The sequence below is a fragment of the Mustela nivalis genome (assembly GCF_964662115.1).
Source record: "Mustela nivalis genome assembly, chromosome: 18".
Classification (NCBI taxonomy): Eukaryota; Metazoa; Chordata; class Mammalia; order Carnivora; family Mustelidae; genus Mustela; species Mustela nivalis.
In genome coordinates, this window is record NC_139037.1 from 27,128,150 (window position 1) to 27,155,276 (window position 27,127).

Sequence of the window (27,127 nt, forward strand, 5' to 3'; positions counted from 1 at the left end):
TGCTGCCGAGTGACTGCCTCACGGCACTGTCTGGGAAATGGGGGAAGTACAGACAAAGACACGGCCTGTGCGTTTCACAAGTCCATGTTCCAGAGCTTCCATCCCATCTCATGCAAGTCCTTTGGCTTTTGTAGGCGTTTCCTGAACAGAAGTTCTGAAGTCGACTCAGCCTCCGAGAGCTGCCTGTCGTCAGAAGGCACGACCTCCGACCCTGTGACCCTGCGTCGGAGGATGCTGGCTGCGGCCGCCGAACGGAGGCTCCAGAAGCAGCAGATCTCCTAGCACTTGGCTGCCACCCCCACCCCCGTCGCCTCCAGCAGCGCCGCCGCCCGGGCCTGGCCCCGGTTCTGCCCGCTGTCCGAGGAGGGGCTCGGCCCCGCTGCCGCTGTATAAAGCATGTGGTCTTAATAGTGTTTGGACAGCTGACAAACTTAATCCTTTTTTGTAATACTTTCTATGTGACATTTCTCTTCCCTTTAGAAACACTGCGCATTTTAATTCGAGGCTTGATCTCTTCTGGCGTTGACTGGGCTTCTGAGGGGGGTGGGTGGGCTGACCGAGAGGAAGAGGGCGGCCAGGCACCCCGCAGCCAGCAGCTCCGATTCCTGGATCGTGCCCGCTGGTGTCCTGAGCTCCAACTCTGGCAGGCAGGGCGGGGGCTGGGCTCCCGAAGAGCCGTGGGCAGTGGGCGGCCCACGGAAGTACCCAACTTCACCGCTGGGTACTTTCGATGGTCAGACCACTGCTCTCTGTGGGGAGGCACCCTAAGGCCACAGCCCCAGGCTCCCGGAGCCCCAGGGCGGCAGGGCATCTTGAAGTGACTCTTGGTTTGCTGGGTGGAGCGGAGGAGGGGAAAGGCCAGGGCACTAGAGTGGGAGGTGGCGGCCTGCCGTATCCCAGTCCATCTGGGATAGCCTGCTGAGCCCTGACCCAAAGCTGGCTTTCTTACCGGTAACGCTGGGGCTCCAGCAGCTCATGAGCACTGCTGTGTGTCTGTCCCCGGCTCTGGAGTTCACGGCCCCCCACCCCAGACACGGGGGCTGAGCAGCAGGCTTTGATTAGGATTTGAATTCCTTGGGCAAGTGAATGAGGCGATGCCAAAGCCTGTGGATTTGGTCCTTAGAGAAGAGGAGGACCTTACGCACTGGCCAGTCACCGTTAGAGGGCTTCCTCGGAAAAAGAGAGATCTCTCTTGTGTCTCTCCCGGAGCTCTTCCTGTTTGTCACTTTGCTCCTGGTGGTTTCATTAAACATAGGTAGGACGTTGAAGCCACCTGCCTCGGAGTAGACCTGGGTCCTGAACCTGGTCTTCAAATTCTTCACACGTTTAACTTCCAGGATTTGAAACACGCAATCACAGGCTACATAGTTCAGTTTTATGTCCTCTTGGATTAAGTTGTTTTTTTTTTTTTTTTAATGTTTTAAAGCATAGTTTTATGATAGTCTTTTGGGGAAGAATCCAGTATTATCTAAAATTATTGGCAAAGTTAAATGTATTTTACATAACTGAAAGTTTTTGGAATGTTGACAAGTAATTGAAAAGAGTGATGAGTAAATGTTTAGGCCAGGATAATTTATTTGAAGAAATCTTTCAAAAGCCTTACCTTGAAATGCTGTTAGTAGATTTCTGTGATTTTTTTAAAAAATTGGTTTTGTTTTGCTGAGAGCATAGCTATTTGTTTTTATTGTAAAACAATAATAATAATAAAATGCAAACTCTTCTAGTGTGTTGTGTGTGGCTGGAAGCTAAGGCAGTTTCTTTTCGAGGGGCCAGAGTTGAACCCCACTTTGATGGAGGGTGTTTCCCCATCCTGACATCCTAGGTGTTGCACACATTAAAGATGACCCTCATTCTGTGTGTTCTTAGGTTTCAAATGTGTGAAAAGAGGGAATGGCTTGGAGACTGTTAGAGGGTCTTGAGACATTGGAATAAAGCTGTCTGCCCGTGATCAAAGCGGAAACCTGCCTTCTGTAGCTTAAAGTGACCCAGGAAGAGAAGCCCTAAACGCGCCCTTAGATTTTGTACCTGGACAGGAAAGAATCCTGAGCACTGTATAGTCGCTTGGCTTTTGTCACTTCTTGGGGGCATCTGGGACAGAGGCTCAGGGCAGGGCGGTGGTTGGAGGCCAGGCCAGGGTCTGGCCACACTGGGGCGGGGTGGGGGGGCGCTCATCCTGTGCTGTCTCCTGTGCACTGGCGGTCTCCGGGGCTCCAGCTCCGATTTGTCAGCTGCGAACAGGTGTTGTGGGGAGTGACGGTGGACTTGCCTTTGCCCTCTTCACGCTTTTTTGGAAGTGGTCCCTGTTACCGCTCCATTTTCTTATGGGCCCTGTTTTGTTGACATCTTAGGTTCTCCAAAGTCCCTCACCCTCAGCCCCCGCCCCCTACCCCAAATTTTGAGGCTTTTATGAACCCCAGAACAGTGGTCCTCGTGGATGTCTTTCTTGTGCTGATAGAGATCCTAGGTGTCCAGGTGGCCACACGGACCTGATTTCTTACCAGAGCTGTGTAGACCATGTGCCGTCATCCTCAGCCAGCGGACGCCGTCCTCTCGGGAGTGGAAGGCAGGCCGAGGGCTCTGCCAAGCGGGGCATAGCACATGCAGGGAGCCACGGCCTTGTGACCAGTGGTGCCATCGAGCGGTGACCTCTGCCCGCCTGCCCTGCCGCCCTTCCTCGTCTGGAAGCCTCCGTGTCTCATCTCATCGCCCCTACTCGTAGGTAAGAAGTGGTTCCAACCTAACTGTGCACTGGAGTCACTCGTGGCGCTTCTAGAAATCGTGAGGCAGAGGTTGCCGCCCCCTAGCTCCTTGTCCTAATTGACTCGTCTTTCCCTCAAAATACTTCCTGACTTTGTAAAGAGGATAGGGCAGAGTCCTGTTTGTTTTTACCTACAAAACTCATCTGAAAGGTAGGAAAGAACCCTGTTGGAATATGGCTCATTTTTAGGGAACTTCAGGTAGACAAAGTCACGGCACCTTCAACCTTCTGTCTTCATGCTGGTGTGCCCCCAGAGCGGTGTCATGTTGTCCAGTTGCAGGCCATGCGGGCGACCTTGCTGTCACCAGAGATGGTAGGGAGCCTCTGTGCAGGCTGGTCAGGGGCTGCTGGTGGGAAAAGCACAGGAAGGGGAGGAAGGCCAAGGGTGTCGGATCGGCTCTTTCAAACAGGGAGGCCTCTGGTTACTCCTAGCTCTGTGCCACAGTATAGACCGACCTCTACCGCACCCCCCCCAAAACTCAAAAGACCCTGGGGGTTACATCTGTTCGTGTGGGGAGGGAATCCAGCCAAAGGACCTGTCTGTGGCCCTCCTGTCCCCCTAGATGGCTGTTGCACTGACTGCGTGGCTAAGAAGTGACCCATGGACATGATACAAGGACTTGGCTGCGCTGGGTTCCCTCCAGGTCCCAGTCTCAAGTGGTTTGCTGGTCATTCTAGCAAAACCCAGCGAGCTAGGGGAAGAGGGTAAGGCCTGCAGCCTGGAGGAGCGGAGAGTCTTGATTTCCTGTGCCAGGCTGAGCTGATCTGTTATCCTGTGTGTTCCGCCTGCGGTGGGCTTCCTAGCAGCCAGGTGCAGTAGGGGAGGCTTTTAAAGGTGTCCAGGTGGATGGATGTGACCCCTGTCGGTGCAGGAGGCCCAGGCAACTTGGCCTTGTTAGGACTGACCACCCACCTTCTCACTTCAGTGGGAAGAAACAGGACGGTATCTTAACAGAAAGTTCGGAATTACCTGCTTTGCCCATCCCACCCCCTATTTCCCCCCCATTCCAGTCCTCAATGCTACCCTCCCCTCAAACCAGCTGAGTGAGGGGAGGCGGGGCGGGGGACCGGGAGGAAGAGGGCATCCACAGGTGGGGGAATGGCCAGCCCATTCCTAGGCCCTCCTTGTTCCTAGGTGGCTGAGCTCAGTGGTTTCCCCTTGGTGGCAGCACTGGTGGGGGGGGAAGGGGGATGTGGAGAAGGTCAGGCATGTGGTTGGGGGGTGGGGAGAGCCTCCCGGTGTCTGGCCCAGTCAAATCCCTCCTTCCCTCCTGTCCGAACGAAGCCCGAGGGTGAGAGACTCAGGAATACAGACAAACATTCTCTTTATTGAGCTACACATGAATTTTCCATTAGTCAGAGAAGTAGACTGGCAGTGTGTAAGATATCACAGAAACCTCACCGATTGGGAATAGAAAGGCTTAGAAAGACCCGTGGGCTGTTTTTTTTTTTTTTCTTTTTTCCTTTTTTTCAAGTTTTTTTTTTTTCTGTATTTTTAATTTTTTTGTGTGTTTTGTCTTTTTGCCTCCTCTTTATCTGAAATGGCCGTGACTGGTCTTCTTCAGCCAATAGTAAGTCTTAAAAGTGACACTGTGAAGAGGTTGGGGGTTTGGATACTAGTCAAAGTAGAAATGACATAGGACTGATCATGGAAACTGGCTTTCGTGTAAACACTACATTCCATCTGTTTTTAAAATTTTTTTTTTTTTGCTTTTTTTCCATCGTGTGGTATTTAAAAACTTTTTTTTTTGTTTGTTTTTTAATCTGCAGCACAAACATCCCCACATGAGAAGGAGCGAACACAGGTCACTGAAACAGAGGAGGGGGAGGGGCACACACACAAAGGAAGCATCCATCGGAGAGACTGAGAAGCAAAAATGTTAAAGGAAAAAAAATCCACAACCCCGGTTCCCAAAGACTATGAAAGCTGATCCGGTGTGTGATAGGAGTGCTCACTGGGACAAAAACAAAAGCAAAAACGAAAACAAAAACAAAAACAAATCACAGAGGGAATCTGTAGAAAGGAGGTTGGTGGGAAAATGGTTTGCTGTAGGGCTCTATCTACATGTTCCATCGGTATTCTTTTAGGCAGCTACTGGCCAGTGAGAGCTGTGCTTTTCTAGGTGAACCTGGAGTGAGCCTGGGGCAGGCTGGCACATGGCAGGTGGGGCGCTCTGGGAAGCTCAGCCTGACCATGCTCCCCAGGACCCACGTCCCCAGGAGGGGCGGGCAGATAGGTGGCACTTCTGCAGGTGTGGGAGGGTGGCTGGGGCGGGGGCGGCTCTACACTGGGGATGGATGGGGGTACAGGTGCAGATGTGTATGCTGCTTTATTTCCAAAAAAAGAAAAAAAAAAAAATGGATGAAATGATTTTTCTTTTTCCTCTTTTTTTTTTAAGCTACAAAGCACATGAGAAATGTTCTTTTTTTTTTTTTTCCTTTCAAATTCTAAATGTAAAGACTCAACTAAAACCAGATTCTACAGCATTCTACAGAAATACACAGCCGTCAGTCACTCTGGGGTCGTAGGTTGGACAGGGGCTTGATACAGAAAGGCTGTGTGTCTTACAAAGGCCAAAAGGTCATGCTACCAGGAGATCAACGTCAACAGCAAAGAGTCCGTGAAGCAGTCTGTAGAGAGAGAGATAAGGGGGTCCGGTCTGACCATTTTCTTTGATTTTAAAAACCAACCAACCAACCAAAAATAAAAAACAAACCAAAAAACACAAAACCCTAGAAAGTTTTTAATAATGTGGGGGGTAGGACAAGATGGGGCAGCGTCACAGGAGGGATCAAGAACTCCAGAAAAGCCCAGCCCAGGCCCCCTGGGAGGCCTCACCCCACGGGACCCTGATTATGGTCAGGCCTACAAGTATCCGGCCCTCCCCAGGCCTCTGCTGTCCTCACCTCCCCCCTGCTCCCTCTGGGCCCTTCTCTTCTCCAGGGGGCTGGCTTCAACTCTGCAGGTGAATTGCAGCCATTGTTTCAATGTCCCCTCCCCTCCGCTGCTTCTAGAAAGCAGGCCAAGTCTCCAGTTCCTCCAACTCTCGCCTTTGAATAAAGAAAACTCAAGAGACAGTGGATTGGTCGGAGCAATGATTCTTCTAAATCCTTGAAATTAACAACCACCGCCACCCAAGAGAGAAGCATCCTTGGTTTTCCTGTTGTTGGGAGTAGAGGGCAGGGAGGGGTTTAGGGTGTTGGCCAGTTTTTGAAGGGCTTTGGAATTTGCACAAGAGCAGGACAGAACTGAGACCGCACAGCCTCGGGGGGAGCGGCAGCAGAGAGGCTGGACCCCCGCCAGGCCTCTCTTTGCCCTCCCTCTGCTCACAGATATCGGGTCTAAGGGTAGAATCACGTGGCTGTTCTTAAAAGGATGGACTCCCAAACCAGGACCCCCACCACGACGTGTGTGTGTGTGTGTGTGTGTGCGTGAGAGAGAGTGAGAGCGTGTGTGCACGCGTACAAACGCACGCTCAATTGCTGTCCTGGGAAAACTCTGATGATCTATGGGATGGTGGTCAGTTCTGTCCGAAGCTCTTTCTAATACAAACTAAAAAGAATTTTTTTAATATATATTTGTATATATATAAGGTCTTGTTATACCTTTTTAAAGTTTATTTACCAACTTGCATTTGTCAGTGGTGTGTGTGTGTGTGTGTGTGTGCACGCGCAAGCTTTTCTGTGAGTGCTGGAGTCATTACCAAATAGGGTGCTATACAGGACAAGAGGTCAGTACAAGCCGCAGCCCCGCAGGTTGTTGGCAATGATTATGTCGGTGACGGCGTCGAATACCACCTGGATATTATTCGTGTCTGTGGCACAAGTCATGTGACAGTAAATTTCTTTGTTGGGTGAGCGGTTTTTGCTTTCAAATTGTGCTTGGATGTAGGCGGCCGCGTCCTCGTACGTATTGGGGCCTGCAACAAGACAGAATAGGGGGGAGGCCCCTGGTGAGAGCCGTAGTGGCAGGGGGGCTGGGAGAAAGGCTGGGAACCCCCTCCCGGCAGAGGCGCGGGCTGTGCGGTTCCGGGCATGGTCGCATCTTTCAGGAAAGACCCCATCAGCTTAGCATTCGTCCAGTTCTGGCCTTTGTAAGGCCTTTGACTCTGTTTCCACACTGGATCCGCCCAGGAGCCCTGGGAGGGCTAGGGCCATAGTCACCCCTTTTGCTTTCTAGGGGAGCACACCGAGGCTGGGGCCCAGGCTGCGTGTCCCCACACTCACCCATGATCTAAACCAGGACAGGGATTCTGGTAGAAGAGCTCCTGGGAAGGGGCTGCCCCAGAACTCGTGGCGTTCCAGGCTGTGGAGGGTGACGAGCTGTGGCTGCGCTCCTTTCTCTAAGGCTTCCTCTCCCGAGAAGCCCTTCGGCAAGGCTGGGGTCTGGGAGCAGTGGTCTCCCTGAGTGGGAAGTTCGAGGGGCTTGCCGTGTGTTAACTGGCCTGGCTGCCCTCCACAAGCCCTTGGCTGTCCCCTAGGATCCTGGCCAGGGCCTGGTAAGGACAGTTTTCCAGCCAGCTACAACCCAAACCTTTGCAGTTCTGCCCTGCAGACCGCTTTCAGTGACCATGGAAGGTGGACCAGCAGAGAACTGGCTGAAAGTCCCGTGGAAGGAAGATGCCCCGTTTTCACTAGCGCAGCTGGGATCTGGCCAGCATGAAAACGATCGGATCTTTCTCCCCCTGCCCTAGCCTGCCCTGGCCCACTCTCCAGTGGTAAGGTGTGAGCCATGTGGGGGCGGACTGGGGCTCGGGCGTCTGTGGCCAGAGTCTCGAAGAGGAGACGTCAAAATTAAGGGGGTAGGGAGGTCTCTGAGGTGGGGGGCAGGGCAGAGGCCTCAACCCCACTCTCAGCTGGGACCAAAAACAGAAGTGCCTGGAGTGGCAAACGTGGCGAAGATATCAAGTCAGCGGCAGCTCAAAGATTAGACTCGGCCCCCGGTGGACCCCGTCAAGGAGCTTCCTGCCCAGAGAGCACCAAGACGAGGCGCTGAAGGAGGGGAGAAGCCCGATGGGGCGCCCCAACCAGGTGGCAGGGTGCCCAGCTGTGACTTCTCAGCATCTGCGGGGTCCGTGCATCCCTTCGAGCTCACCTCGCACCCCCAGCCGCCCCTGCCCCTTGCCCTGTGGCCTGTTTTGTGTCCCACGGGCCGTGGCGCCCATGCGCCACCGTGTCAGGGGCTGTTTGTTACCCAGCGAGACTGTTAGAACTCAAGCTTGATTCCTCTGGAGGCCCTGGAAAACTCCCCATGTTTTCCCACATTCAGGCTAACTTTCTCTGGGGGTGTCCAGAGCCCTACACCCCCCAGCACCAAGACAGACCAGTGCTCGGACCAGGTCCCAAACTGGGCTCCCAGGGAAAAAGACTCTGGGGACAAGGAAGAGCTTAGGGTCAAGCCTGCCCTGTCAGGGTAGCACTGGCCTCAGGAGGCCTGCTGGGGCCAGTGGCTTCCAAGTCCCTCTCTGGTCACCACCACTTTCTAAGGACCTGAACTGGTCCTAAAGGGCCTGAGCTGAGGCTGCGGGAGGGCAGGAGTGCCCGTGAGAGCAGGCTGCAGCCAGGCTGCTCACAGGCAGATCCTCCCTCGGCCCAGGGGCAGCTTGGGGCCAGGCCTTTCCGGCTCGCCCCCATGCCCTCCCGGACTCTCTCTAGCTCCAAGGCCAGTTCCCCTTTCTTGGTTTTCATCCTCTGAGTAACATTAGGAAGTAGGCTTGGCGCCTGGCTCTGTTCCTTCCATTGACCCAGACGGCCACCCCGAGCAGTGGGCATTATTGTTAGGTATCACGGTGCCCGGATGGAAGGCGAGGCACAGGTGACAGGTTTGCCCACAGTGGCAAGCTGCCTGGCTCCAGGAGCCTGTGCCCGGGATGGGGGGGGCGCCCTGCGGATCCGCAAGCAGTGTGGTGCCTTGATGAGGGGACAGGCCGATGGGTCCTCCTCCCCGCCAGCGATGAGAGGGCTGACTCTCTTCCTCATAGTAGAGGGGGTAGAGGGGGCAGCCCCTATTTCTTCTGGAATCTGGTGGGGTTCAGGGACCTGTGTAGCCCTGGGAGCCGAGTCCAGGCCTTTCTCCCTCTCTGGGGTTGTCAGTGTGTGGGTTCCTGGCGGAGCCAGCTTGTGACACGTCCTCTTCTACCACTGCCCTAAGGGCCACTAGAAGCTTTTCAGTCCCCAGAAAAATGAAGGCCGGGCTCTGGCCTCCCATCAGCGCTGTTTCAGCCTTTAGCAGCAGCCCAGAGCGGGGACATCCTACAGCAGCTGCCCTCTGCCCACTGAAGGAGGAGACCTGACCCCTCACCCGCCCCCTCAGAAAGAGCTTCTTCATGGGGGTGATGGAGGGGTCTGTGATGCGTCCTCCTGGAGCCTGATGACAGAGAAGGTGCCCCACCCCCACCCTGAGAAGATGGGAGAGAGGCAGGCAGGGAGAGAGGAGGTGTGCAGAGAGCTGGAGTGGTTTGACTTGAGGAAAAGGCCTTCACAGGCAGAGGACAGCAGGGATGTGGGGGCAGGGGGCAGAGGTGGTGAGGGAGGGGTAGAAGGCCCTGGCCCGGCATAGGCAGGCGTGCTGCACACCATGCACCCAAGCAGGTAGGGGCTGAAAAGCAGCCAAGATTGCCTTGCAGGCCATGTGTCCATGCTTGCGAATTCATGCCAAGGTGCTGTGTGGCCTGGCAGCCTGCTGGCGCAGGGGTCAGGGGACGCCACTGGCGGGCAAGCCTGGGGGAGGCAGGAGAGTTTTTCTAGAGGGTGAGCAAGATGAAAGGGGAAGCCTGTGGTCCTGTCCTGCCTCCTGAGTCCTGCCAAGGTGCTCTCAAGTTACGGCATGGCAAATCCAATGGATCGGGAGGGTCCACTTCCCACCCCACCCAGGGCTGTGTCCTGGGAAGACCCAAACCGGGTCACACCCGACTGTGCGTCTCTGCATCCCTGCCGTCCTGGGGCAGAGGCCAGGCAGCCCTGCCCTGAACCCACGGGCAGCCAGGGCTCTGGTTTGAGGCTCTGGAAGAGACCAGGTCCCAGGCAGAAGCCGGGCCTCCCCGACACCCACCTGTGTATTCAGGAAAGCAGATGGTCAAAGGTGACTTCTTGATCTTCTCACCAAAGAGATCTTTCTTGTTGAGGAAGAGAATGATGGAGGTATCGATGAAGAACTTGTTGTTACAGATGGAGTCGAAGAGCATGAGAGACTCGTGCATGCGGTTCTGCAGCCCCAGGTTGGGGAAGGACAGCCAGACAGACAGCGGGACGGACAGACACGGAAACAGGGAAAGAGAAGAGGAGAATTAGGTTTGAGAGGGAGGGATGGGGCTGCTTAGCAACTCACGCAGGGGCTCCTGGGCCCCCGGGGCCCCTCCAAAGACGACAGTAGAGCTGCGACCTGTCACAGCACAGGGCCACTCAGTCCACCGTTCGGGGCCGTCTATACTGTTGTCCCAGGACTAATGGCAGAGACTGGACTGGGTCGTGGTTATGGCTCCCTGGGTGAGGCTGGAACCAGGGCAATGCGGGCCCTCCTTGGGACAGAGTCCCCAGCCACGGGAGGGGCTCCCTGCATGGGCAGGTGTGGGGGGGGGTGGGGGAGGCTGTGCTGGATGGAACCCAAGAGCTGGGCTGTGGCAGTTCCAGCCCAGGTCTTTCCTCTGGGGCCCAGTCTGCTGGTGATGTCCTCTGGGAGTGGTGAAGGATGGAGGGAAGTCAGGCCAGGCTCCTGCCAGCATCCTTGGGGGCCACCACTGTGGAGAAATGGTCCTGCCCAGGCTGCCTCCAGGGAAGGGCTCTGGGGGGCTGGCCAGACTTCCTCTGGCTGGGTCCAACTCAGCTATGTTGAATGCTGCAAAGAGTCTGAAGCAATGCAGACATAAAGTACTGTCTCGCACGCCAACGGCTAGCAAAGGAGTGACTGTGGTAGGCGCTCCCAATGGAGCAGATCCTGGGAGGTAGCCCTTGGCCTGGGCAAGGACCGGCTCATTCTATGGTAGGGTGCCAAGCTTATCAACTTGGGTAGTATCTCTTGGCAATGCAGGGGAGCACATCTCTCCATGAGTGAAGCCATTTCTGCTGGGAAGGTAGTTCTTCCACGAAATGTGCCTTCCTGGGGGAAGGGACAGCCACTCACTTTCCCCCAAGGACCTGTCCTTGCCTGGGGAACTTATCCTTTCCAAATCCAGCTCCGTGGTTAACTCCAGGCCACGCTGTCCCTTTTTAGTAAGAAGGCTGAGACAAATCATCGCAGAGAGCTGGCGTGGGCACCACGGGGCATTATTCTGTGGGGATCAGCTCATTCCCCGGGGCCCAGCAGGCAGTGGGAGCTGAGTGCATTGCTGGGGGAGTCGCTGTGGCCACCTTCCTCTAGCTGAGTGGAGGGCGGGCGGCCACCACCGGTCACCGGGCACCAGTCACCAGGCCCCGCTCTGCCAAGCACCCAGCTCAGCACTTCCCCTGCCTCACTACCCTTAGGGAAGAGGGAGAGCTGGCAGAGCCGAGACCCAGGAGAGCAGAGATGTGGCCCCAGCTCTGGAGCCAGAGCTTATGACCCCAAACGGGTGTGTCCCACCAAGATGAGCCGTCTGCAGCCTTTAGAGGAATAAGTCAGAAGAGGGTCACGACCAGGTCTGCGCATCTTCAGCTCCTCTCCCGTGACTGCATGAGTATCCCAATGACCTGGAAGGGTCTCCCAGCCCCAAACCCTGTTCTTACGGCTCCGGCAAGTTGCCGGGACAAGGGCTCACCTGCCCCTTGGGGGCCTTCACACAACTGGTGTTCTTAGCCCCTCTGCGAGCTGTGGGATGCAGCCTTGTCCTCCTGCTCAGTAAACCAGTTTAGTAAACACCTATGATCTTGTTACCCTGCCCGCCTCAACCAGCACATTCTGTTCTCAGGCCCCCAGCATCGGCTCACCGTCTGCACAGTTGCATTGGGGGGCGGGGGTGGCTCCTGGGCCACAGCCAGGCCCCAGCTGGCTCCCAGGGCCTGTTCAGATGACGGGCAGAGGCCAAGTGAACGGAAGCCCGAGGCCAGGGGCTGGGAACACTCAGGCTCATGGCGCCACCTCTGAGGGCGGAGGACGGATGCTCGGGCACCCAATGACCCACTAGGAAAGAACCTCCCACCGCACAGAGCCGCCTGGTCCTGCAGCTGGTCACCAGGAGCGGAAGCCCACAGCCAGAGGCCCAAGCCCTCTCCACAACTGTCCCAAATATCATTTTGGTCTTTGGACACCACGGGATACGGTGGAACATATGCTGGAGCGCTCCCAGGACCAGAAGGGATCACCAGGGTGACCTGAGCTGAGCGGGGACTGGGTCCCTTTGGCACATGGGCTGGCCTAAAGGGCTTGCAGGAAACGTGGGGGCCGGCCATTGGGGCCCCACATGTCCACTGTGCTAAGACTCGGCCCCTCCACGGCCTCTCTGCCCAGCAGCGCCGACTGGATTTGCGTGCAGGGCCCTGACGGGCTGCGGGGGGACTGGAGGATGAACAGCTCAAGTCCTGCTCTTGAGAGCTCACAGTCTAGCTGCGGAGATGGCGCCCACACTGGGACGGTCTTTGGTCTGCAGAGGTGCTCTGCATAGCTGGGGCTGGTTTTGTGAGGAGGTCTTGGAGGACAGCAGATCCGGGCAGCACGGGGAGAACACGGGGGAGGGGAGGCGCCGGCACTGAGCCCCCTCCGCACCCACGGGCCTGGCTGCCCTCCCTCCGCACACGGACTGGAACCCACCACCCGATCCAGAGCTTCCCCGGAGAAAACGGGTGCAGAAGTAGATGCCAAACGGAGACGCAGCACTTGAGAAAAGAGAAAGAAGGCAGAGATCACAACCAGGCGACAGCCACCCCCTCCTGCCCGCAGTCGCTTTCCTGCCCACCCCCTCCAAGGCCAGCGGCCGCAGGAAAACTCCATGGGCCTGGCTGCTGCATCCCACAGGACAGGGGTGAGGCTGCACCAAGCGCGCGAGGACAGGAAGGTAGGCTCGTGGCTGTCCCAAGGGGTCAGCAAGGTCAGGCCAGCCACCCCCAGAAGCCTGTGCCTGTCTGCCAGCAGTCCTGGCCCAGGGACCAGCCGGGGGACAAGCACGGGGACCTGTCATGTAGGTGCTGACGCAACGCATCACGCTGGAGGAAGCTAGCACTCTTTATTAACGGCAGGTCACTAATGAATACATTACGGCAGCCAATAAATTATTACAATAACTAGAGATTTATTAAACCAACAAGTCACTCTTCTTACAAAATTACAGTTAATGTGGAGTGGACAGCGGCAGGGCTGGGAGGTAGGGCTTGCTAAGGAGGGAGAGCAGCGCCAGGGCTCCCCTCTGCCTGGGACAGGAATGAGAGAGTGGGGAGGAGGGGGGAGGGGCAGGGATGAGCCAGGAGGAGAGCGGGAGGCAGGAGGATGGGGGGGGCAGGCGAGGAGAGGACGGGTCACAGCAGTGCTGTGAAAAAGGGGTCTGGGCTCCTGCTGGTGGAACTGAAGCACTGGGCCTGCGGCTGAGCGCTTCCCCTCCAGAGGGGAACCCCCCAACCTGACAAGAGGGCCCAGGACTTAGGACTTGAAGGCTCTTTCTGCTTCTGTTCCAGCCTTCCCCTCCCTTGACTGGGTGTTTGTCTGGCTGGGGCTGGGTCTGTCTGGAGCCCCGGAGCCCCCAGAGGGAAGGCCACTCAGGGCAGGGTGGCTCAGGACTTGCCTCACTGCGGGGTGGGGAGTCGGGGGCAATAGCTCCCTCTGCGGCCCTGGTCCCTGGTCTGTGTGTTGTGCCCCATGCCGCCACCCTGGGCTGCTGTAGGCTTGGGCGCTGACCCCGGGGGAGCCGTCTGTGGGCGCTCACCACTCGTGCCCCAGACTGAATCGAGGTGGCTACCAACCAGAATCACGGGCCTCTCCATGCCTGAGAGCTGCCGGCTGCCCCTAATAACTTCCAGAAGCTTGGAGAAGAACAGTGCATCCTGACTTCTCAAAGGGGACCGGACAGACTTCCCCACCTGGTTGGGAGCAGGGGCTGAACCGGAACTGGGTCGGGTTTACTGACCAAGAGGGAGGGACAGGGAGGGAGGCTGGGGCTGGGTGGGCTGGGCAGGAAAACTTGCAGAATCAGCCACTGGGGGACAAGAGTAAACACTCCTGGGGGCAGCCCCTCCCTGCAGGGCTCATCCCTGCAGAGGGGAAGTGCCTGGGTGACAGGACTCTGGGGCCTTCCCTGTTGGGGGTGTACAGCCAGATTGCTTACCAGGGATCCCGTTGTGGGGAGCGCTTGCTGTCGCTGCCCACCGTGTGGGAGAACCAACTATTTCGGTTGTGGAGGGCCTGGGTGTCTCCAGTTCCCGCAGCGGGGTGTGGAGCTGGGCTGGGGGAAGAGGCAGGTGTGGCCTTCTGCCAGGGCACTGTCCCCACTTGTGGGTCGGTGTATATGGCTATAGGCCCTCAGGCTCCACTGGGGCCAGAGAGGGCACAGAGGAGGGGGCATATAAGGCCTCCATGGAAGATGGCCAAGGAACCCAAAGTGTCACAGCTATTGTCGAGGGACCCAGAGCTCTGCTTTCTGCTCAGGCCTGGGGCAGAGCCCACACCCTCCGCAGACAGGTTCAACCGAGCCCCTGCTTGGGCCTCAGGCCCCGCTCCCTCCAGCCAGGCCGGAGAGCCCTGGGGACCTCTTGGTTCTCAGTAGAAAGGCCAAGACCAGGCTTTTGTGAGGGCAGTCAGTGAGGGGCACAGAACTGGCCCACAGGCATCTAGACGGCAGGCACAATTGTCACGGGTTTGGCAAAGGCGCTCCTCCTAGAAATCCAGTTTCTCCTCAGCCCACTGAATTAGAGCCATTCACAGACTTGCAGCATGGTCCTTTTGGGGACGCGCACGGGGCCACTGCGGACGAGAGACCCACCCATGTCTGGTCTCTCACACTCTCACCCTCCTCCCCTCACACCCACCCCCGCGGCGGAGCCGAGACTCATCACTGTCTGTCACCCCTCCCCATGCTGGCGCACTGGGAATGACGTGGATGGGAGACGCAGTGGACAGGGAGGGACCTTCGTCCCGGGTACCCTCTCCTTGTGCGCTTCCACTAGACAGCAGGGACCCCTGCTGCAGGCGGGGCGGGACAGCGGGAGCATGGCAAGCAGCAGCAGGGCGTCCCGGGGCACAGAAGGGTGAGAAGGTCCCGAGTGACCAGCCTTTCCTCCTCCTTGTGCTGCAGACGGGATGGCCCTGGGCCCAGGCGGCTGGGGGCTCCCACCTCCAGGGCGATGGCGTCAGAGGTGGGGCTGGACAAGCAGCCCTCCTCTGGGCCATTGCTTTTGGGTCTGGGCTCAGGGGGCTAGTTAGGGGTGTGGCCGGTCCCTGCCAGGGAGGTAATACTGGGAGAGAACGGCTTTGTCTTAAATGGCCTTGCTGGCGCTGGCCGCTTGTGACGGGACAGGGACCGCTGGCTCTCGGGGCCTGTCCTCTGGCGCACCAGCAGCTGGTATGAGGTGCTTCACATACAAGGCAAGTGACATTGAAGTGCCCTCAGGCTGGTGGGGTGGTTCCTGCAGCCCGGCTGCCCTGTGTTTCCCACGAGGCTGGGGGCAGCAGTCAGAGCCCGATGAGGGAGGGGGCTTACCAGGGGCGCCCCTCCCTGTAGGCATCTGGCACTGGGGGGACACCCTGGGCCTCCTGTGCAGCAGCCAGAGCTCCGTGCCTACTGGAGCTGAGAAGCCTGGAGCTGTCGGCACGGGGGTCTTCCTGGCTCCGGGACAGTCCAGGGGGCTGCGCTGGGAGCCCAGGACTGGAGCCTGGAATGCAGGCTAGGAGAGCAGAGGGCTGGAGGAAGGAGCCTGAGCCTCTGCAGGGGCAAGTCTGATTCCTGAGGCAGAGCCTGCCCTACAGGCACACGGGGCCTGCCTAGAGAGCTGGCTGGTGGCACTGGCCCATGGAAGCTCCTGGGTGAGAGAGGGAGGCGGGCTGATGGCCCGAGGCCAGCCGGGGCCTGGCTTATCAGAGTCACCCCACCCCTTTCTGCTCAGTATAGCAAAGCCCCTCCAAGCCATCCTAGGACTCTCTCTCAGAAGGGAGTGCTAGTGCTGGCTATGTGTCAGAATCAGCCTGGGCCCCCCTCCTGGTGTACGTTCCAGCCTAAGTCCCACACGTCTGTCCTCTACCCTGACGGACATCACGGGCTTCGGACAAACTCTGATTTCTGCACCAAGACAAAAGGCAGCTGGGGCCTTGGCTGCAGGGGCCACATCAACACCGGCCCTGGGTCTCCCCAGCCTCAGAACACGGTGCCTGAAGGGCCGTGCCTGCCCCTGCCCAGCCAGAACTCCAGAAGGAAAAGCCTGTCTACCCACTTTCTGCAGCAGCTGCCTGGAGACCCAGGCGATGGGAGAAAGTGAATGGTCCCCCTTGAGCCTGCAAGCACGGGGCGTGAGGCCCCCAACCCAGACAACACCAGAGCTCCTTGCGCTCAGCCTCCCCTCCTCCGCCGCCTCCCACCTCTTCCTTGACCTCGGTCTAGGCGCGGTACTCGACCCCTCCCACCATCAACCACATGCCTTGGCAACACCAGTCTCAGAAGCATCTCCACACCTATGAGGAGTCAGGGATGGGGTTCCCCAGGAAGGCCACAGGACCCTCTGAGGGTGTGCAAGGAAGGATGGCCTGGATTAGAAAGGGCTGTGCCTGGGGCTGAGATCCAGGCGGAAGCAGGGGGGAGGCACTCGCCAAGGTCGAGCCCTGGGACCCGCACACACTTGCGCTGGTCCCACCCTGGCTTTTGGTGACGGAGCTGCCCAACCCAGACAGACCCCAGAAGAAGCTGAGCAGTGGCTCCCGCTGGCCTCACCCCGGCCAACACGGTGCCCCCCCAGAGACACCCCCACACAGGAGCATGCCCGTTCTGGACCAAACGGCGGCCAACTGCCCCCTCCCCCCGCCTTGCCAGGATAAAACCCTCAGAGATGAAGCGGAGGCCCAGGGGCACTCAGCCCCCGTGCCTGGCCCCTGGGTTACCACGCGCTCCGATGTCTGGGGAAAGGGCGGCCCGTGGAGGCTGTGCTCTCCTCTCTCCTGGGCACCAGCCGGGAGCTGCTGTGTCAAGTGCCGAGAGCGGCTGCGCGGCGGCTGCGCGGCGGCAGGGCTCTGGTTCCGGGGCAGGGGTGGGGCAGCAGGCCAGGTGGGGAGGCAGGCAGCTGGGGGGTGAGGCAGGGGCTCAGTAGAGGCCGCAGCCTCGCAGGTTTTTGGCGATGATGACGTCCGTCACGGCGTCAAAGACAAACTGGATGTTGTTGGTGTCGGTGGCGCAGGTGACGTGGGTGTAGATCTCCTTGTGAGCGGACTTGTTCTTGCTCTCGTACTGGGCCTGGATGTAAGCCACGGCTTCCGTGAAGGCACTGGGGCCTGTAGGAGAGACCGGGTGTGGGGCCGTGAGGTGAGGCCACTGCGGGGCCTGGGCCTCCCCGTGACAACCCCGAGGGCACAGCCTGATTGGGGAAGGGGCGTGATGGCCCCCGCTGAGCCCATGGGGCGGGTGTGTGTGTGTGTGTGTGTGTGTGCTATGAAATCAAGTCTGTGGTCCACGTCCAGTTTGAAAACAACGAAGCAAAATAACAAAGCTCCCGGTGGCTCCTCTGGATGAAGGGTGAGTCCCGTTTCACAGAACTGCTGTTTTCCTTTTGAATCTGTACCCACTGACTCCCACTGCGAGTGTGCGAGAAGGCAGTCCTGGGCTGACACAGCCCGCAGGCCTATCCTCCGCATGTCACCTCCTTTGGCCACTGCTGGGCGCCTGTGAGCCGCCTTGGCCTCCCCGCTCCGCCTCCTCACCCCTCGCTTACTCTGGTCGCTACCAGGGATTAACAGCCGCCTGGGGGAGCCACGCTGCCCGGTTCCAGGTGAGCCCAGGGACAGGTGTTTCGGGAGAGCAGCTGCTGTCGGGGGAGAAACAGAACTGGACTCCCGACTTTGCACTGGAGCCCTTGTCCCAACTTTGCACTGAAGCCCCCAAGGGCTCCGGCAGCCAGGTTCAAGGCCTGGTAGGGCCGCCAACACCCGCTGAGGGCAGGCAGGGAGTGGGGCTGGATCTTAGAGCCCCAGTGCGGGGCTGGGCGGGAAGCCTCGGGGGGACATATGTGGAAGGGGGTCCCGGCTCCTCAGGCACACATGGGCACATGGGCCTGGCCTTGAAGGTCTGCCAAACCACAGCTCCTTCTGAAATCAGGGCTGGAGGTGAGGGAAAGTGTCCCTAGGACCTACAGGTCATCACTCAGACCTCCGGAGCCCCAAACCAGCCGTGGTGACCAACACATCTTGCCTGCTTCTGCTGTGCCACAGGCCACAGCCCAGGTCACCGAGGACAGGATCCATAACCCCCTACTTGGTGGCCATGAGGGCTTTGTCTGTCTCTGGTCACACGCTAAGTGGGGGCCTGGCCTTGAGTGAGGGGGCCCATACTGCTTGCCTGGCCCCAAGCTATGACCCCCACATCTCCTTTCAAGGAAGTGGAGTTCAGCCTGGAGGCTCTCCTGAGAGGCCTGCCTTGTTGGGACTCTGCCCCTGCCCTGTGCGCTCCAGGCCGGGGGCTGGTCGGGCTGGGAAGGCCCATTTCTCCTCCCACTCACCCCTCTGGCCAGGCTCTGACCATCTGGAAAAGCTGGTGGCCACGCTTGCTGGTGCATGGGGCCCTGGTCAGGCTGTCCTCCCCAGTTGCCCGTATATCCCGCAGCTGGGTCAACCATGGCAATGGTATAGGCGGTGGCTCTGACCTCCTCAGCCCCTCTGCGGGGAGCCCAGGGTCTCTACTGCTGAAGAAGCCCTGTCATCGCCCACGGTCACTTGCCGCTTGTAGAAGCCCATACGGGAGGGGCTTGTTAGTTACAGGCACCACGACAACAGGCCCGGCATGTGTTCAGTGAGTTCCTACTATGTGCCAGCCGCACGCTAAGTTCTCCCTGCTCACTGGCTCACTCTGAGTCCTGAGGGAGGGCCACAGAATCCCAGGGATTACGTGACCTGCTCTGAGCGGCAGGGTTGGGCAGGACCCTCAGGCTGCCTGACTCGAAGCCCCTGCTTCTAAGCCCTTTATCATCCAGGTGCTGTCACCTCCCTGATAATCTGTGTTTCTAGATGGCCAAGACAAGGCTCCCAGAGGGAACCGGGGCTCCAGCCGGCCTCCCCTGACTGCTTGGCCTGCCTCCTGACAGCACATTCACAGGGAAGGCAGGAAGGTGGGGGAGCGTCTTTGTTCTCTTCCGGAGCCTTCCTCACAGAGCCCAGTGCCTCCTGGAGCCCCGTGAAGGCCCACTGGGCTCGGCCGAGGGGCGGCTCCGTCAGGAAGCAGCTGCGCAGGCTCCGGCTGTCCCTGCCGGGACGGGGACTCTCTACCTGTGTATTCGGGGAAGCAGATGGTGAGCGGGGACTTCTTGATCTTCTCTTCAAATATGTCCTTCTTGTTAAGGAACAGGATGACGGACGTGTCTGTGAACCATTTGTTGTTGCAGATGCTGTCGAAAAGCTTCAGGGACTCGTGCATGCGGTTCTGCAACAGAGCGGAGAGGCAGGTGAGGGCTGGCAGTGCCCAGGGCCCCGACCGCCCGTGGCTGCGGACAGCACACCAAGCAAAGGCAGGGCCCTCCGACACGGCCGACCGTGCCACTGGGGGACGGAGACGGGAGGCCCCGCGGGACAGACGGACACGCTCCTCACTTCATTCCACACGCAGGCAGGCTGGGGGGCAGAGCAGGGCGGGCAGGGCAGGGAACGCTGCCCACCCCCCCACCCCTGCAGAAGGCCGCCCTGGGGTGGGGCAGCCAAGTCCCCTGGAGGGGCTCCAGCTCATGGAGAGGACATGCACCATGCACGCGGGGGCAGGGGCAGCACCACCATCCAGCATGTCTACACGGAACCACGGGCCATGCAGAGTTCTCTACCGGGGTCTCATTCAGTTTCACCAGCGGGGGTGGGAGGGTGCACGCATTCCTTTGGGAAACATTAACCGAGGACGAAGAGATCCTCGAATTAATCCAGAGTTGGAAGCAGACACCAGGGGACAGCGTCTGGGGGGTGATCTTGCTGTGGCCTTGGTGCAGTTGGGGGGTCTGGTTGGTTGGCTGGGCCGTGGCTAGGCCAGCGGCCACTCTGGGTGGCCTCGTTGTTGGGGCTGGTTTCTCAGTAGAGTGGCCAGAAGAACCCCAAGAAGAAGCCCAGCAAAACAGCTTAACACAGAAAAGAAGATAAAAAACCCAGAATGCAGGAGGAAAAGCAAGAGGAAAAAACAGAAATACTGGTTCCACCAGTCTCGGGTCCGGGAAGTCAAGGGCAGCGCCCATCCTGAGGCCCCCACACAGGCTGGCAGAGGACAAGGACGTCGAGGGTGGGAGGCGGGAGTGGGCGGGGCAGGCCGTCACAGCAAGTCACCCGGAGGGGCCCTGACAACCTGGTGCTTTCAACTCTTAACTGATGGTTTCGGTTGGAGGGAGGCGCTTCATACCTGCCCAGCTTGGAGCGTCTCCCAGAATCTGCACATGGTTTTGGCCTTGGTTTGGCCAGTGAAGGCCCTGTAGGCGGCGGTGACGGTAGTGGCCTGAAGAAGCAGTGGCAGGCCGAGGCCTGGGGCTGCTGGAGCCACCAGCCTGGGGTATGAGGACAGGATGAAACCCTCGGGCTGCAGGGGTGCAGTGGGCGGGGTGTCTGGCTGGCGGGGGTGGGGGGCAGCCCCGAGGCCCCCGGGAACCCCGGCCAGGCTCCAGGAGCTGTCTGTAGACTCTTCTGTCCCCGGCAGGCCCCACTCCTGCCCCAGGCCAGGAGGGACGTGCGGGTTGACCATGGAGGAAGTCTGAGGACCAACGATGGGTCAGCAGGGTCCTGCTTTTGCCTCCCGGGGCGGAGCGTCCATGTCCCACAGCTTGTCCTTTCGCCATATGCTGGGACGGAGCAGCCCGACTGCGGCCGGCTCCTGAGTGCCGAGTCCGATGGGCCTCACTGCTGCCCACAAGGCTGCTTGGCCACTGTAGCCATTTTGCGAAGGAGGAAGGGAGAGGCTGCCACGCTCACCCCGTGGCAGGGCCAGGGCCTGGCTCTGCACCAGTGCTGTGTGGCTCCTCAGCTGCCCAGCATGGCCGTGTCCTGGCCACACAGATGTTTGCCGAGCTCTCTCGCTGTCCCCGTGGCAATGAGCTGCCTTTGTGAGTGGCTGTCCTGTAGTGAAGCCCATTCGCTCTTCCCAGGGGGCACCGACGGCCTGCTTCTGGGTGGAAAGGGCTCCAGGAAAAGCCTGTTCCTGCCTTGGCTTCCCCAAGGTCCTGTGCTTCAGCCCTTGTGCAACAGGGGCCGGGAAAATGGGGCAGGAAGACGAGAGAGGGTGGAAGGGGACAGTAAAGGCAAGAAGAGAAGGAGGCGGCAGGGCCCGTGGGCCGTGTTCCCCAGAAGGTGTGCACACGCAGTGATGGGGCTGGCGAGGAGCTTCCGGGGGTCAGCTGGGCTGGACGGGGAGGGCACCTAACCAGACCACGGACACGGGTGACCGACGGCTAAGGAGCTTGGGGCCCCGTGGCTGCCAGACCCACACGGATGTCCCTTTGCTTCGACCCGGTGCTCCAGAGGTGAGTGAGAGGCCCTGCCCCACGGCTGTGGAGCCTGGGACTCAAGGTTTAAGGTGCGCGCAGACCCAGGAGGGCAGGTCACAGGGGAGAGGTGAATGGAGGGAGCGGGGCCCTCCTGCCCTCCGGCTCTCTGCTTTCTTTGCAACCCGTGAGTTACAGACGCCATGCTAGCCCAGCCCTGCTTCTTACTCCCGGGCTTTGGAGGGAGGAAAGATGAACCGAGTGGAGCCCAGACCACATGGGTGGATGCCACTGTCGGTGACGAGCAGCTTCGAAACCATAGAGTCAACCGGCGGAACAGTGAGAGAAGTGCCAGGGCCGTCCCTGGGCAGGGGTGCATAGTGGGTGCAGCCGGTGAGTCCGGGTCCCAGCACAGCCCAGCGCGGACCTCTACCCACCATCTGGCTCCAGGGATCCGAGACGCAGCAGCCAGCCGAGGCCGCTGACAGTGACTGCTCTACCAGAACGAGCTCCCAGCCAAGGCCCTAGGAGCCTCACCCCTAGACAAGGCAGGGCTCAGGGGCTTTGCTGGAACCCAACTCAGGGGTGCAGCTGGCCCCAAAAGAGGAAGGACAAGGCAGACCATCATGGGGTTCACCCCCGGCCCCTTCAACCCCCTGCTGGCGGCTCCGGTCCCAGTCTGCCGAAAACCTCATCCCATGCCAGTCCCTCCCCACAGCACGGCACCCCAGCCCGCAGCCCACCAGATGTGCCCAGAAGGCCTGCAGGACCAGCAGGCCAGGACTGAGACAGGACAGACGGCGAGAGACCACCTTGCTCAGGGCCTGCCGTGACGACCGACACATGGCTTCACGCCCTCAACGCTGACTCTGAGAGGCTAGGGCCCAGGGTTTGCACGTGCGTCCTACAGATGGGGCTGACCCCACAGCCAGGACCCCATGACCCCCTGCAGGTGCCACGGGCTCGTCTCCAGGGACCCCGCAGGTGCATCACGCCGACACCCAGCTTCCCTTGCAGGCTCCATAGACAGGCCTGCTGCTCAGTGGACGCCACCCCCCGACACACATAGGGACAGTTGACGGCGACAGTACAACCACCAGCTCCGCGGTTCCGACGGTTTCACCTGCATTCTCTCAACGTGTCACTGGAGGCCCTGAGACGAAGTACTATGGTTACCCCACTCCGGCAGATAGCAGTAGCTGAGGCAGGGAGCGAGCCGCCGGAACCTGGCAGCACAGTAGGAGCAGGCCCAGAGAAAGGCCGCACCTCTCTCCAGCTGAGGGCCTCTCTTTGAGGCCAGCGTGGCCAACCTCCTCTGAGGAGGGGCCCCGCACCCCATGCACTCCCCCTGCCAGCCACACGCAGCGCCTCTGGCCACAGCCCGGTCGGTGCTGGGGATAGGTTGTCGGGCCTGAGACTGGCTATTTCTGTCTTACATACATTCTTGCTTGGCTGCACCTTGATTTCTTTTAGGACTGACTGGCTTCATTCGGTTCTGGCCCGGCGGCTTCTGGGCCTCTGCTGTGTTTACTGAAGAGGCACTGACGGCCCACAGCGGCCTCTCCTGCAGCCGCATCACAGGGCGTCTGCCTGGCCCCCCTTCACAGGAGGGAGCAGGCCTGGCCCCCAGTGGCAGAACCCCAGCCAACACAGCTGGCCCCGCCCTGGAGCCCCCAGGGCCACTGAGGCCGAGTCTCTCCATGCCACCACAGGCCGGGTGGGCCCAGGGCCACTCACCGTGGTCTCGTCTTCATGGAGCACCTGGTCGTAGCCGCTGAGCGCGACGCAGAAGATAATGGCTGTGACGTCCTCGAAGCAGTGGATCCACTTCTTGCGTTCAGATCGCTGGCCCCCGACGTCGAACAGCCTGGGAGGGGAGAGAGGGAAACTGTGAGTGGTGGGCGGTGGGGTTCAGGCTGGTGTGGGAGTGCCTGGTCAAGCCCCAAGCCTCCCGGAACACCCTGTCACAGGTGCTGATGGGTGGACTGGGTCGTCTGCCCCATGATGGGCTGTGCTCATGTTGGGGCTCAGAGACCTGCCCTTACACCTCGAGAATCTTACAAAGGGGGCACCTCAGGTGGCCCCCAATAATCGCTTCTGTGAGGGACTTCTCTTGGGCAGCATGCATAACCTGTTGCTGGCCTTCGGCGTGTGCGGTCCTGTCTGTGGTCTGGGCAAGCCCCCGGTCCTGGGGGTGTCAGGTGGGCAGGGATCAGTGCCCATTATGTGGGGGGAAAGGGAGGCACCAAGGGCCTTGTGAAGGGCCAGTGGTCCTGGTGAAGGCTGGTATGGTAGAGCGAGGGTCTGACCCGGATCTGCCAGCAGACAAGACAGCACTGCTCCATGCCACGCCTTCCCAGCAGAGGGCTACCTCCTCTATCCCTCTAGACGCCACCCCCCAGGACATAGGTGGGCTGTAAGAGGAGACTGCGGGCAGGTGCGACCGCGTCCTGGAGGTAAGAGTCAGTCTCCTACCCTCATGCCCTGAGCAAAGACCCACGGCCTCGGAGGCCTGGGCTCTGAGCCAGTGTGCGTGGGGATTGCAGGCCCTCCCAACAGAGGAGAACCCCTGTGGGCAGAGGCCAGTAAGTTCTGTGCAAAGAAGTAGGCTGGTTCCTGTCCTACTACCGCTTCCCATGGCTCCTTCTTCTGCATCTGAAATATAGGGTCATGGCCCCTGGCCTCTGTGAGCCCTTCCCAATGCTTATTCTCACCCTCTGCCTGCTGGCAGCCCTGAGTCCAGGTCCCCTCCCTATGCCCAGAGGCGTGGGCTGGAGACACTGAGGAGAGCAGAATGTTAGAGACACCTTGTGGGGCTGCTCAGCTGATTGCTGCACTCTCCAGATTCAGGGGAGGCTCTGGTGTCCAGCGCTGACTGTTGGGTCCAGGGCCCCCAAGGTAGAACTTGAGCCCCCTCAGTCTGTGTGAGAGCAGGACGGGGCTAGGGGGCCAGTGTGGGGTCCAGCCCTCCCAGGCAGGGCAGGCGGCCACAAAGCAGGCCCTTACACTGGTCTACCGGCCTGTAGTCCCTGCCCCCCGACCTCTCCTCTTGCTTTATGGACACCCAGAAACCACATCTGGAAGGTAGGTAGGAGCAGGACAGGGACTCTCAGGCCTCAGCACGGGAGGTTAGGCCAGGTGGGGACACAACTCTCCAGGAGGGCCTGAGAAGTCCAGCTTTCTGCCTCAGGCTTCTAAGGTGCTCTGAGCTCTTGGACTTGAGTTGTGTTCTGTGTTTGGGGACAGCCTTGCTCCTCCCAGCCCTTGGTTTCCCCACATGTACCTAGAGATGGGGGGTCAGCTGATCTCTAAACCCCTCCAGCTCTGAGATTATCCGGGTTCTTGGTGTCTCACTGTTTGGGCCTAAACATCCTCCTTCCCTCCCTCTCCCACAAGGAGGACTTCAAGGGGCCACCTGGGAGATTTGCCTCCCTCCTCCTCAGAAGTCATCTAGGGACAGGACTCCGCTCCTCTGTTCACTCCAATCCTCTCTGTTCCTTGGAGACCCACTCCAGAATGCCTCTTCCAGGAAGCCTCCCTGGTCGTCCTGGCCCCTGAACTTGGTGGAAAACACACACAGGCAGGTCCCTTCTTGTATCTAACTGCCTGTCCCAACTGGAAAGCTCCCCAAGGCAGACGAGACAGGGCCGAGAGGCCGGTGTTTCCCATCTGTCCCAGTGCCCTCGTCAGGGTTCGGGAAACTCCCTGGGCCTCACCTGAAGTGGAGGTTCTTGAATGTGAAGTGGGTTTCTACGATGCCAGTGGTTTTGACCCTGGTTCGGAGGATATCCTGCTCGGTGGGCTGGTAGTCGGCGGCCCCGATCCGATCCAGGCTGTCCAGGTAGCTGGGGAGGGCAACACAAGGGGCCCTGGAACAAGCTGGCCCAGTCCCGGGCAGCGCCCCCTGGGGGCCGACCGTGGAAGCATCGGCGCCCCGGCCCCCCACCATCCATTGCCCTGTCGTTGGGGGCAGAGAGTGGGAGGAGCTTATGTTCTACCCTCACATCCTCAAAGAGCCTCTAGCTCAGACCAAGGGCTGCTTGTGCAGGGCCAGGGGCGGTGCATTTAGAGGTCAGACTCTTACATAGTGGCCAACAGTTACCTTTGACTCTTGGCATGTGTGATCATGTTTCACCCTTAGTTGCCCTGAATTATATGAACCGTTTTAGAGATTAGAAAACTGAGGATCAACAAAGGCCCAGCTGGGAGCCGGGGGCTCCAACCCGGACATCTGGTCCACCCCCTAACAGTACTCCTGAGTGCTGCCCAGAGGCCTCTGGGCATCTGCCGGTGTTTCCAGACTTGTTTAGTCTACCGGGGCACTGGTCCTTGGAAGAGAAGTCCTTGGTGACACAGCTCAGAGGTGACATGGGGATGGGACCCATGTCTTTGGCATCAGGGCTCTCTTTTCATGTCACCACTGGCTCTGGAGACAGACCATATCTTTGCACTTTACCCATCCAGCCGGAAGGGCTTCGGGGTTAGGTTTGAACCCAAAGCAGGGGTGGGATCTGGAAAACCAGGAAGTAGGGAGGTGGGCCAGGCCTGAGGAGGATTCAGTGATGCACAGGGCTGGCTGGGCCACTTACCCCCTTGTGCTGGGGGAGAACTGCACACAGCCCACAGGGGAGGAGTCCCGAGGGTCCAAGCCCCAGGACAATGTGGGGTTCTAGTTTGCGTGAGGAGGGGCCACCCTTCATTGGCACTAGCCCTGGGACCTGTGAGGGTCAGTTTCTCAGCCTGAGGATGCTCATGGGGCTGGAGGGGGAAATGTCTTCAGCAATGAGGGTTTCCACTGATAAACCAATAATCCAGGCCCTCCTCAAATCCTTGTGAGGATTTTCCCTGAAGAAATAAAACTGAATGAGGGACTCCCAGGGGTAGGAGGCATAAGCTTGAAGTCACATAGTTAGAAAAGGGACCCTGCTAGGATTTGAGCCTGGATGTGCCTGACTCCAGATCCCGTGCTCTTCGGGCCTGGACCTGGCAGCTCTGGCTGCCTCAGCATCTCCCGACCAGGCCCCTGGGAGTGTCTGGACTCTGGGCTCAGCCTGGAGGAGCCCCTCCCGGCTTGTCCCAATCCTCCTAACCTCTCTGGGCATGACCCCTCACACCCCCCTCACTCCCTGCCCCACGCCCACTGCCCCTGCTTAGGAGCTCTGCTGGTTTTGAAATGACCCTCGTTCTGTTGTCTCCAGCTGGATACCAGGACGGGGGAGTCTCTGGCCTTGGCCCCCTTGGCACCCCCCACCCCCAATCCCAGCTGGGGAAACCTCTTTTAGACAAAACATCTGGCCCTCTGTCTCTCTGTGCTGCTGAGCCTCACATATGGACGTGGCCAAGGGAGGGGAGGGTGAGCAAGTGGGAGAGGCACCTACTTGTTCCCCAACCCCCCATCTCCCTGGGTGCTGGGATGAGACAGTGAATACGACCAGTACCGTCCCCACCACCCCAGAGCCTACATGTGTTTGTGTGCACATGTGCGTGTGAGATAATTAACAGTTAAGTAAGAAGCAAAGACAGTTGGTAAGGAGGAGGCCTGAGGAGCATTGCTATTGGGCAGAGGGGGGGCTGGGGAAGGCAGGATGACACTGGAGTGGAGGCTGAGCCTCTCCCCTTGCAGGTACAGAGGACACCCTGCGGTGGTGGAGGGGCCTGGGACGCAGTCCCTGGGCAGGGGTGGTGTGGTGGGAGGAGGGAGCTGTGGGACTGGAGTGGGGTGATGGAGGCAAGGGTGGGGCACAGCTTGTAGGCACTTGGGCTTTCACGCTGAGCAAGATGGGAAGCTTCTGGAAGGTTCTGATGAAGAGTACTGGAACAACGAGTTTGTTGCTGTAC

The 27,127-nt window shown here is 59.2% G+C and overlaps 2 protein-coding genes across 3 annotated transcripts in view; one reads left to right on the top strand and one right to left on the bottom strand.

The window, feature by feature from the left end:
• AMFR (autocrine motility factor receptor) overlaps nt 1-1,720 on the top strand; it is a 40,797-nt gene extending 39,077 nt beyond the window's left edge. The window contains exon 14 of the mRNA XM_082712510.1: nt 135-1,720. Coding sequence (XP_082568636.1) covers nt 135-282 — 148 coding nt within the window. The 3' untranslated portion in view covers nt 283-1,720. The remainder of the gene's footprint in view (nt 1-134) is intronic.
• A 2,346-nt stretch (nt 1,721-4,066) lies between these two features.
• GNAO1 (G protein subunit alpha o1) overlaps nt 4,067-27,127 on the bottom strand; it is a 166,323-nt gene continuing 143,262 nt past the window's right edge. Inside the window, exons 5-9 of one of the 2 annotated variants that reach the window (XM_082712514.1) lie at nt 25,006-25,134; nt 23,027-23,156; nt 9,810-9,963; nt 6,463-6,678; nt 4,067-5,389 (exon numbers count right to left, since the gene is read on the bottom strand). In XM_082712514.1, the coding sequence (XP_082568640.1) occupies nt 6,491-6,678; nt 9,810-9,963; nt 23,027-23,156; nt 25,006-25,134 (601 nt within the window). In that variant the 3' untranslated portion in view covers nt 4,067-5,389; nt 6,463-6,490. Of the gene's footprint in view, nt 5,390-6,462; nt 6,679-9,809; nt 9,964-12,933; nt 17,130-19,112; nt 19,267-23,026; nt 23,157-25,005; nt 25,135-27,127 lie in introns of those variants that run through there. The other variant, XM_082712515.1, reaches the window with a different exon arrangement.